This window comes from Patagioenas fasciata, chromosome 10 (genome assembly GCF_037038585.1).
Source record: "Patagioenas fasciata isolate bPatFas1 chromosome 10, bPatFas1.hap1, whole genome shotgun sequence".
In the NCBI taxonomy this organism is placed as follows: domain Eukaryota; kingdom Metazoa; phylum Chordata; class Aves; order Columbiformes; family Columbidae; genus Patagioenas; species Patagioenas fasciata.
Window position 1 is genome coordinate 24,911,426 of NC_092529.1, and position 11,710 is coordinate 24,923,135.

The following is an 11,710-nucleotide window of genomic DNA, read 5'->3' on the forward strand; positions in this document are numbered from 1 at the left end:
CTTCAGACAAATGAAATAAGCCTCGTGTTTTCAGGGCAGTGTCCTCACGGCAGACCTGAGATATCCCAATATCTGCAAGGTACCAGCCATCCAGGAGGGGCTGGAGCTCATTGACAACATCTTCCTGACACGGGTGACTGAGGAGTCAGTGAGGTGAGGTGCCCTGTGGGACTTCACACTTACAAACCAGAAAGAGTTGGTCAGGATGGAACAGTCAGGGATGGGAAAGTGGAGCTGAGGCTCCTGGGAGATGATCACAAGGCAAAGAGCAGGATTTCAGGAGAGCAAGCTTTGGCCTGCTGAGGGACCTGCTTGGGTCCTATGGGATATGACCTTGGTGTCTGCAGTGCTTTTCTCTCACATTTCCTCCCTCCTCTCTCCCACCTGCTGTTGTGCAGCGTTTTTTACCCTTTCTCAAATATAATATCCCAGAGGTGCTGCCAGCATCACTGAGTGGCTCAGATTTGGCGAGGAGTGGGTCCATCTTGGAGCAGCTGAAATTGTCTCTGTCTGACCTTGGTCAAACTCCTGTTGTCTTCTCAGAGAGGTGACAACTGTAGCACACCCACACACTCTCCCCAGTTTCAAGCCTTTGCCATGGATATCCAGTTAGATGTTACAAACTACTTGATCATGGAGGAGAAATGGAAATGATCTTCTGTCAACAATTCAAGGAAGTCACCAATCAATGAGCAGGTTCCTATGGAGAACTGTAAGTGCCCTGACAGTCACTGGCCAGGCAAAGCTGCAGGTGCCGACAGTCCAAAGGATCTTGGGCCAACTTCCTAACATGTCTGCCTGGTGGGCCAATAGGGGGTGATACTCACCTCCATCTGGTACTGATCAAGAAGGAAGAGCTGATGAGGGATGTGAACATCAGTGTTCACCTTGGCTGTTTTGACCTGGTAACAGTGGGGTCCCAGGCAGCAGAGGGGAGGGAGGAAGGACAGCAGCAGAGCGCAGGCTGGTGGGCTCCAGAGGAGAAGACTTTCACATACTGGGGAATGGTGGGTGAGGTGGTGATATGGAAGTCGGTCTGAAGGTTGATGGAGCTCAGGATATCTGATAATCCTTACAGAAAAGCCTGCTCCAAGCACAACAATGATTTCTCCAAGTACCCACTAAAAGAAGCATTTATGTAATGAGGCTACCCGTCTGAACTGATGGAGCTCCAGGGCACAAAGGCAGCACACAGGATGTGGAAACAGCGGAAGCTGCAAATGAGGAATTTAGAAACCTGTTCCACATGTGTGGGGATGATGCCAAAGCTGCCCTGGACTTGATACCTGCAGGGGAGTGCAAGGGCAGCAAGATGAACTGATACATCTTCCTTACAGCAGAAGAACAGACAGGGGGAACATGGGCCTGCTGCTGAACTTCATAAAAGGAGAATCAGACAGGACTGAGGTTCTTCATGGCTTCTTTGCCTTCATCTTCACCAGCAAGGTCTCCTGGGACTTTGTTCCTGAAGGCAGAAGCCTGCAGAACACCCAGCAGTGGATGGGGCTCACGTCAGGGGTGACCTGAGCAAACTCAGACACCATTACAGAACAGGAGATTGGACACTTGACCAGCTCCATGAACAGAAGTATCACTGTGCACAGCACCTGAGATTCCCAGGAGCATCCACCTCTTGGTCCAGAGGTGTCTGACTCCTCTTGAGGTGTCCTGACCTTTCCCCTCACTCACACGGTGATTTGGGCACCCAAATTTCTGACAAATTAAGTCTTTTTCAAGAGACACTCCACATCAATATGAAGTGGAGGATGCTGATACCACCTGTTCTTGAAAGGGAGGGACAGAAAAGCAGGGAAGGAAATAGAAGAAAGTTGGCTTTACTGCTATTTATTATGGAAATGCTCTCTGTTTGGCTGTTTCTGAAATCTCCCTGATCATCCACACCAGACTCGAGGCCTTTAGGAAAATGACACACAGGGCATTGGCTTGTAAGAGCATTTTTGATGTTAATGAGCCCTCTGCTGCCATGATCCTGAACTGCAGATGCTGAAACAATGAACAAACCTCTGATGAAGTGAAAGGCAGAAGCAAACCCCAAGTTTCTGAGGGTGTGTGGGACCCCATGAAGGGCCATCACTGACACAGCTGTGAAGGAAAGAAGCAGTGCAGGGCCCTGTCCCTGTGGGCTGGTGAAGGAAAGGCTTGGAGACACTGGTTACAGGTGATGAGGGCCATGTGGAGGTGGCTCTGTTGCCATGTCAGCCCTTGATGCTTGTTCATCACCAGAACGGCTGAGCCCTGACCTCTGGAACCTGGTAGATTTTTCTCAAATATTTTTCAAGGCTTTTCCTGTGGGCTTTTTGCCCATCTACTTACACACTGACACAGACAATAATGTCCTATCTTGGACACAAGAAAACTACAGGGGATGATGCTGAATGCCTTGCTGACTTCCAGGTAACAGACCATCAATGTTCTTCCCACGTCCACAACCCTGTCCTTTCCTCACAGAAAGCAAAGAGGATGGACAGGCACAACCTGCCCTGGGTAAACCCCGTCACCTTCTCTTCCAGACACCCAGAAATGGGGTCCCAGTGGACATGTTCTGGGGCACAGCCCTTAGTTCCCCTGCTCACCCATTGGCCATTTTGAAAAGTGCACACACTGTGTGAGAGCTGCCAGTGCTCAGGGAGTCCCCCCAGTCTCCATGAGCTTTCCAAGATGGTGGAGAGTGGCCTCCCTGTGACATCGTCCTGCTGTCTCAGCTCCTGGGATGCTGTCCCTGCTGTCCCATAGACTGGAGAGGGTTGTGTTAGTTCCAGTGACCCTGACTTGATCCCCATCCACTGCTGCATTGTTCTCCTCCAGATTCCTGCTTCCAGTCACAGAGGCTTGGGAGGCAGCATTTCCTCAGAAGAAAGATTCAGAGTGCTGGTAGGAAATGTATTTTGCTGAGTAACTGGACACAAATATATATTTTACTATATATTTGCCAACACATAAATGTATTATTTACCTCATGATCACGTAGAAAGACAGATAACACAGATCTGTTGAGGTCACTGTCAACATGGCCATCTAAACAGAGAACAGTTCAATTCACCTTTTTATCCATCTTTCCTCCATCAGGCAAGAGTGGCCAAGAGCTTCCAGCAGGACTCACTGTGTGCCAAGGGTAAAAAGTGGCACTGGCAGTCCATGGCAGTGGATTGTTTGGTGCCTTCGACTCTGTGCAAGACACAAGGATTATTTTTCTTTATGCTGGACGCTTTGGTAGGAGAGAAATCTAGAGAACATTTTTTTAAAAATGAAGGGAAAAAGAAACCAATTGAAAGATGTAGATGAAGGAAATGTGTTTTGTAACTTTAAACATCAAAAGTTGTTGGTGTTGTAATTCTCCTCTCTTTGTTTTGAATACCTTAAATAGAAGTGTTTTCCCATGAGATCAAAATGAGACTTTTCAGGATGTGCATTAAGAGCAAGAGGAGAACTTCTGATCCTCCACTACATTTCCCTTCTCAGCACTCTCTCTGTTATCTGTGCATCTGATCTCCCTCATCCTCCAGGTATTTCCTCCTGCCCTAACTAAACTGACCATGTCTGAAGTCCCATTTCCAGCAGCTGATCTGCACACAAGCACTTGCGATTGCTCTCTGGGTTTTCCTTCCTCTTACGGTTTGATCACTCGGACACTTGTCAACAGTCCAGTTGCTGCTTTCAGCTTCAAGGAGTTAAATGCTTCCTTGTCTTTCAGTAGTCTGTCTAATTCTGCCTTTAGCCAATTCTTTTATTGTGTTTATTTTATAATTTCCTTTCTGTCTACAAGATTTCTTTCATGGTTCTGCCTTGGAGAAGGTGAACCTCAGTGGTGGCAGTTTGTCCTTGGCGTACAGTTGAGGAGTGTGTTTTCTTTAAATCATGACTCTCATCAGTGTTATTTTGTTTGTTCAAAGGTAAAGCAAAGTCCCTGTTTGCTGTGTGCAGCCAGGTCTCCAAGGAGAGCAGGTGGGAGCTGGTGCAAAGGAGCCGGCACATCCAGCTGCAGACTGCAGTGGAGAAGTCTGGTGTAAGGAAAAGGGGTGCAAGGCCCAGGGGACCATGAGAGAAACGATGGGGTTGGGGAAGTGAGGAGCAAGGTTGTGCACACGGTGTGAGAGCTCAAGGGACAGCTTCTCCAGCCAGTCCAGACCTCCTTAGGAGAGACCCTGGATCAACATCAGATAATGCTGCAGTCACCTCTTCTGCAAACTGAAGAGTAATAAAATACACCCTTTACAATAAAAAAGACATTTTTATTAGAAGCTCTTTAAATCTTTCGCCATGATTACAAAAAGAAAGCTCTCTAATTCACAGTACAAGACTGGAAGGAAATTACAAGAAGAGACATGGTTTGTCAGAGCTTTCTTCTCTGTAATGAGCCCCATGGAGCATTTGGTGCTGAGTCCTTGAACATTACTCAGGTGCTGAGAGGAGATTGCACAAACCTTTCCAGAAGTCAAAGCCAGAAGAAAAAGTACTAAGTACCTTGAAGTATTAATGAGTTCCACTGAGGGCAAGTACCAGCAAAGCCTCCCCAGGGACTCGTTAGAGCAGAGAATTGGAGGCCATGGTGCCAGATAAACAAAGGGAAATGTGCAGGCAGCTGAGGTGCTGAGAAAACCCTGGTTTAGTTGGGTGAAGCAGAGAGGCCAAGGCCTGACCCCCAGCCCCTGGGAAGGCAGATCCTGTCCCTCACACATTGCTCAGGGCTCTTCCTGGGCCAGGGGGATGTGGGCTGTGTGGTGCTGAGTGAAGGACAATGGTGTGACAGTTGCCAGCCTTCCTGGGGGTGTGCAAGGAGGCCATGAGGTGCCCCAGTGCCGCAGGACAACATGTCTCCTCACAGGCCTTGATGGCAGAGGCCATTGCCATAGCCAAGGGGACAAAGACTTGGGTCCTCTTGGTGACATCCAGCCTTGCCAGTGCCCTTTGCCATCTCCACCACAGGTTGTCCTACACTGTCCCACAGCTGCTTCTGTTTCTCTGCAGGCTGTAGACACCCATCTTGCTTCCTCCCCTTGCTTTCACCCTCGTATTTCCATACATTGACTGATGTGTCTCCACTCTCATGCTCTGTTCCTTGAAACACAAGGAGATGGACTGATCTCATGCTCCTTCTCGATGATTTCTCGTACCACAGCACTGCCCTTTGGGTGACATTTCTTTCTCCTCGTGTCCATTCTCCATGTTCCAAGCTGTGCTGTGTGGCAGTGTTTCTCTGCTGTAGAAAGGAGGACCCTGAAAACTACTGACCTGTCAGCCTCTTACCTGTGCCTGGGAAAATCATGGCACAGATCCTTCTAGAAACTGTGCTAAGGAACAAAGAATGGTGACTCAACCACTTCCCTGGGCAGCTTGTTCCACTGCTTCACAAACTTTTCCATTAAGAAATGTTTCCTAATATAAATTCTGAACCTTCTCTGGCACAATCTGAGGCCATTTCCTCTCATCCTGTCTCTTGCTACTCAGGAGAGACCAACACCCTCCATGCTACAATCTGTTTTCAGATAGTTGTAGAGGGCGAAAAGGTCTCCCCTCAATCTCCTTTTCTCCAGGCTAAAACCCCTCAGATCCCTCAGCTGCTCCTCAGAAGACTTGTGCTCCAGACCCTCAACAGCCTTGTTCCCCTTTTCTGCACTCAGTCCAACACCCCGAGATCTTTCCTATAGTGAGGGGCTCAAAACTGAACTGAGTATTCGAGTTGTGGCTGCACCATCGTCGAGTACAAGGGGATGATCGCTGCCCTGGTTCTGCTTACTACACTATTGATGCACACCAGGAGACCATTGGCCTTTTTGGCCACCTGGGCACACAATGGTTCATGTTCAGTCATTGTCGATCAGCACGCCCAGGTCTTTTTCTGCCAGGCAGCTTTCGAGCCACGCTTCTCCAAGCCTGTAGGGTTGCAGGGAGTTGTTATGACCCCAGTACAGGAACTGGCACATGGGCATGTTAAACTTCAGACAACTGTCCTCAGCTTAATGAACCAGCAGCTCCAGATCCCTCTGTAGAGCCTTCCTACCCTCCAGCAGATCAACACTCCCACCCAATTTGGTGTCATCTACAAACTTACTAAGGGTGCACTCGATCCCCTTCTCCAGATCACTAATAAAGAGATTTAACAGAACTGGCCCTGACACTGAGCCCTGGGGACACGACTCGTGATCGGCCACCAACTGGATTTGGCTCCGTTCACCACAACTTTTTGGGCCCGGCCCTCCAGCCAGTTCTTTATCCATCACAGGTACACCATCCAGGCCATGAGCTGCAGCTTCTCCAGCAGATGCTGTGGGATACGGTGTCAAAGGCTTTACTGCAGTCTAAGGACACAACACCCACAGCCTGTGTGGCGGATTCACTCCCCACGACAGACTTTCCCTCATCTGCTCAGCCGGTCACCTTGTCATAGAAGGAGATCAGGCTGGTCAAGCAGGACCTGCCTTTCGCAAAGCCACGCTGATTGGGCCCAATTGCTCGTCTGGTATGTGTGACCTCACAGTCCTTTCCCAGCCTTGTTCCTGCTGTTGGCCTATCCCCTGCAGAGGCAGAAGTGACCTCACAGTGCCCTGCACAGCCATTGGCTTCCTACTGGACCATGAATTCCTGAGACACAAGTGACCACATGGCATCGTACCCAGCCATCACCCTCCTTGTGGTCCAGTGTGTGAGCAGATCAAACTGAGCTGCTTTCATCAAATTTATCCAATAGATTTCCTATCAAGGGTTTGAGTGGAGAAACGTTCCTCAGAGGAGTTGCTGTATTTACACTGGGGTATTTCATATCTCTGCTTCTGACTCTTTGTATCCTTCTTCCTCTGTCTATTCTGCCTTGTGAAAGAGCTCTCCAAGGAAAAGATTCATGGTATCCTACAATAGCGCAGGTTGGAAGAGACCCCGGAACACCATGATGTGTATGTTTACAACTTATCTGAACAATGAAAACACGGACTTTTGACCTAGTATTTCATAGAATCATAGAATGTCCCGAGTTGGAAGGACCCACAAGGATCATGGAGTCCAACTCCTGCCCCTGCACAGGACACCCCACAGTTCACACCGTGTGTCTGAGGATGTTGTCCAATCTCTTCTTGAACACTGTCAGATTGTGGCCGTGACACCTCCCTGGGAGCCTGTTCAGTGTCCAGCACCTCTGGGTGAAGAACCTTTTCCTCATGACCAGCTGACCCTCCTGGCACATCTTCTGCCATTCCCTTGGGTTCTGTCATTGGTCACCCCTCCTGAGGAAGCTGTAGCCACCATGAGCTCTCTTTTTAGTCTTTTCTTCAGCTCTGATGCTGAGAAACCCCTTGGTTTGCTTTCTGAAGCAGAAAGGAGAAGCCATGACCTCCAGGCAATGGGAAGGGGGATCCTGTCCCTCACACACGGCTCAGGGCTCTTCCTGGGACCGTGGGATGTGGGTGTGCAAGGCCGAGGGAAGGACAACACTGATACAACAACTTCCAGCTTCCCCATGGGGCTGCAAGGAGGCACCGAGGCCCCAGTGCCATGAGGACAACATGGCTTCTCCTGGGCCTCAGTGGCGGAGACAACTGCCATGGCCAAGGGGACAGAGACCTGGGTACTGTGGGTCCCTTCCAGCCTTGCCAGCGCCCTTTGCCATCTCCACCACAGGCTGTTCTACACGGTCCTACCCCTGCCCCTCTTTCCCTGCAGGCTGCAGACACCCATCTCGCTTCCCCACCTGCTCTCACCCCAGCATTTCTGCACCTGCACTGCTGTGTCTGCACCCTCACTGGCTGCTCTTTGGAACACAAACCATGGGCTGATCCAGCTCCCTCTGGGTGACCTCTTGCACCACAGCACTGTCTTTACCGTGACTTTTCGTCCTCCTGATATCCAGTCCTTACTTTCCAAACTGCACTATGTGATATTTTTTTTCCCTCTCCTGCTTATTCCCACTTCAAAGGAATACTCAGCCACCTCAGAAACTGCCCCTCATGCAGGGAACCCAACTCGTTAGGCTTCTTGTGGTCTTTTACCTGACAGGAGAGAAGTCACCTCACCATGATCTCCTAAATCCCTTGACTGCTGCTGGCCTTTCAGCTTCTCTGGCAGACACGACCATGTTCCTGCTGCTGTCCCATCATGTTCTCAGGTGGGATGGACATGACAACCCGTCTCCAAGGCCTCTTCCTGGGTAGGGCCTGTGGGTACCTTGGCAGAGGTTCTTTCCCAGCCATGTCCCTGCTGCTTGGCTGTCACCTCCAGAGACAAAACTGACTCCACTGTCCCCTTCACAGCCACACCCTTCTGACTGGATTATGAGTGTCTGAGACACAACTGACCTCATAATACCACACCCATCCATCCCCTTCCTTATGGACCAGGACCTGATCAAGACTGAACTGTGTTCTACACAGTCCTACACCTGCCCCTCTTTCCCTACAGGCTGTAGATACCCATCTCACTTCCTTGCCTTTCTTGAAGAGATCCCTTGTCTCACTTATCTTGTCTCACTGTCCTACTCAAAGCTGGGTGAACACTGTCCTGTTCAAGGCCTTGACCCATCTTTGCATCACCCTCAAAAGAGTTAAAATTGCATTCTACAGGAGGACGTGTCCAATCCCTTCTCAGGGACAGAGGAAGGCTGACCAGGCTCCCACTGCCTTTTCTTGCCTTTCTTGAACATGGCTTTGATTTCTGCCTTTTCCAAGGACCCCAGGACCTCCCTAATTACCCTGGTTCTTATGAGAGCACAATCCAGAATCCCAGGCAAGGGTGACAGAGCAAACTGGAGCCCTGGCAATGATCCTGTCCAAGGCATCTGAGATCAATCTCACTGGGGCGGTGAGGTTTGTTTCTGGAGTCACACACCGAAATGTCAGGGTCTGTCTGGCATCCATGTCTGAGCTGGTCTTGTGGGCTCCTTCTGCACTCAGGGGTGTTCAGAGACAGACTCTGTCTTTTTTACACACAGAGGCCATAGTCTTAGTTTCTCTCTGGCCTCCTGTTGCCACTCCCAGAGTACAGGAGGCGCCTCAGCCCTGTGGTGAGTCAGCTGCTGTGCACTCATCTGAGATGTCCTGCATCATGAGGAATGGACACGGGGATCACAGCTGAAGGATGCACAACCCAGTGCTGCATTCAGGTGGTTTCCCATAGGATGTTTCTCCCAACATGAAGTGACCTCAAGACACTGTCTGTTCCACAGAACTCTCTTCATGGAACTCTCAGGAATAGCTGATATTGTTTGTGCTCACTTGGGTTCATCTCACCTCACATGTGCGTGCAAACATCTCATCTGTACAATGCAAACATGGATTTCTGACCTGCTCATTCAGTGTCCCTCCGTGGATGGAAGAGCAACCTTTGTGAGCTGGGGAGAGAGGCCAGGGCTGAAAATGGAGGTTGTGAGGGGCCAATCCATGATGATGCCCTGGGACAGCTTCCGAGGGGTATCCAGTGCACAGGGGCACAGCCCAGCCCCTGCTCTGCTGGTCCTGCAGGTCTCTGGCAGGAGGCCTGGCTGTGAGAGGACACTGCTGTGTGCCAGCCCTGCACACACACACTGTTTATCTAACCCTATCTATACACAGGTGTTTCAATCTGTGGCCACTTTTGCGGGCATGTTCTTGAGGTAAGGCTTGGAAGAAGACCTAAACGTTCAGGCCCTGCCCCGAGGAGATCACCTTTCTATCTGGAAAGGCTGTTGTGAGGCCAGCTCTGTCACAGCAGTGCCCATTGGCTGTCCCTGCCTGCGCTCACAGCACTGACACACAGCAGGACGGGGACCAAGCTGCCAGAGCACTCAGGTCTTGCACCAACACAAGGGATGAGAAGGAGAGTGTGGGAGTGGAACCAGAACAGCTCTGGAAGAACAAGCGCTGGTGCTCCCTGGCAGGGCTGCCAGGCTGGACACATTTCCCCTCCTGCCATGCACAGGAACTGTCCCTGCAGCTCCAAACAGGTCTTGGAGAAAGGATCCCATGAAAAAGAGTCACTACAGGGCTCTTTAATTTGTTTAAATACGCAAAGGGCACAGTCAGTGGTTATAAAAGAACAGCAGACAGTGAATTTGAAAGGGGATGACAACATTATCACAATAGAAACACCACCAACAACAACAAATAGAGACGACAGGGCAGGCCTGAAATTAGTTACATTAAAACTGCTATGCAGAAGGAGATGGGCAGTGTGCTGCTTCAGGAATTAGTCCAGTCATCAGTTTCCACAGGGCATCCTTGAGCTCCTGGTTCCTCATGCTGTAGATGAGGGGGTTCACTGCTGGAGGCAACACCGAGTACAAAATGGCCATCATCAGGTCCAGGGATGGGGAGGAGATGGAGGGGGGCTTCAGGTAGGCAAACATGGCAGTGCTGACATACAGGGAGACCACGGCCAGGTGAGGGAGGCAGGTGGAAAAGGCTTTGTGCTGTCCCTGCTCAGAGGGGATCCTCAGCACAGCCCTGAAGATCTGCACATAGGACACCACGATGAACACAAAACACCCAAATCCTAACCAGACACTGACCACAAGAAGCCCAAGTTCCCTGAGGTAGGAGTGTGAGCAGGAGAGCTTGAGGATCTGGGGGATTTCACAGAAGAACTGGCCCAGGGCATTGCCCTTGCACAGTGGCAGTGAAAATGTATTGGCCGTGTGCAGCAGAGCACTGAGAAACCCAGTGGCCCAGGCAGCTGCTGCCATGTGGACACAAGCTCTGCTGCCCAGGAGGGTCCCGTAGTGCAGGGGTTTGCAGATGGCAATGTAGCGGTCGTAGGACATGACTGTGAGAAGTGTATATTCTGATGTCAAAAAGAAGAGAAACATAAAGATTTGTGCAGCACATCCCAAAAATGAGATGGCCCTGGTCTCCCAAAGAGAACTGGCCAAGGACTTGGGCACAATGGTGGAGATGCAGCCCAGGTCGAGGAGGGAGAGGTTGAGCAGGAAGAAGTACATGGGGGTGTGGAGGTGCTGGTCCCAGTCTATGGTGGTGATGATGAGGCCGTTGCCCAGGAGGGCAGCCAGGTAGATGCCCAGGAAGAGCCAGAAGTGCAAGAGCTGCAGCTCCGGTGTGTCTGTGAATGGCAGGAGGAGGAACTGGGTGATGGAGCTGCTGTTGGACATTTGCTGCCTGTGGGCATGAGGACCTGTGCAAGGAGGAAAGGACACTGATGGTTTAGATGAGACTTCTCTGGAGGAAACCAAAGCCATTCCCCACAGACGTCCCCCACAAAGAGGCATTTTTATTTTTCCAGGAGAACGTCCTAGCTGGAGCCCTCGTCAGTGCTTGGTGAGTGTGCAATGAAGAACAGGGTCTCTGGCCAGGGGCTCTTGAGGACTCAGCCTGACCCTGTGTGATTGGGTGGGCAGGGGCCAGTCCTGGGGTTCAGCTGTGTCAGCTGGAACTGCTCCTGGTGCAGAAGGGACTGTCAGCATCTGTACCCCCAGGCCTGAGAAACTGAGTTGGAGAGGTTTGGGGTTCCTACAGCTCCTTCTGCCCTCCCACCCTGGGCAGTGATCTTGGGTGTCAGAAACCCTCAGCATTTCTGCTGCACTCAGGGAGAACAGAGCGAGACCTGTGAGACCAGAGGATGCCTGTGGGTCAGTGCAGAGTGAGGGCAGCTGCTCTGTCCCTCTGTCCTGCTCCAGCTGCCCTGGGCTGGCACCTTTCTGAGATGGAGACTGATCACACTCCCATGTTACCCTGAAAAGCCACCAGGCACTGTTTAGAGTACAGGGATCCACCTC

General features: G+C 50.8%; 1 protein-coding gene across 1 annotated transcript; it reads right to left on the reverse strand.

The window, feature by feature from the left end:
* Window positions 1-1,147: 1,147 nt before the first annotated feature.
* Window positions 1,148-10,741, reverse strand: LOC139828718 (olfactory receptor 14J1-like). The gene is made up of 2 exons (XM_071812855.1): window positions 10,191-10,741; window positions 1,148-1,214 (listed from the first exon to the last, which is right to left on the reverse strand). The coding sequence occupies exons 1-2, from the start codon at window positions 10,739-10,741 to the stop codon at window positions 1,148-1,150; spliced, it is 618 nt and encodes a 205-aa protein (XP_071668956.1).
* Window positions 10,742-11,710: the final 969 nt, after the last annotated feature.

Excerpts from the sequence above, each read along its gene's own strand:
- LOC139828718 (XM_071812855.1), bottom strand. The coding sequence starts at position 10,741 with ATGTCCTACGACCGCTACATTGCCATCTGCAAACCCCTGCACTACGGG. Across the intron at positions 1,215-10,190 it reads CAGGAGCTCAAGGATGCCCT|CTTCCGCTGTTTCCACATCC; the intron begins GTGGAAACTGAT and ends CCTCATTTGCAG.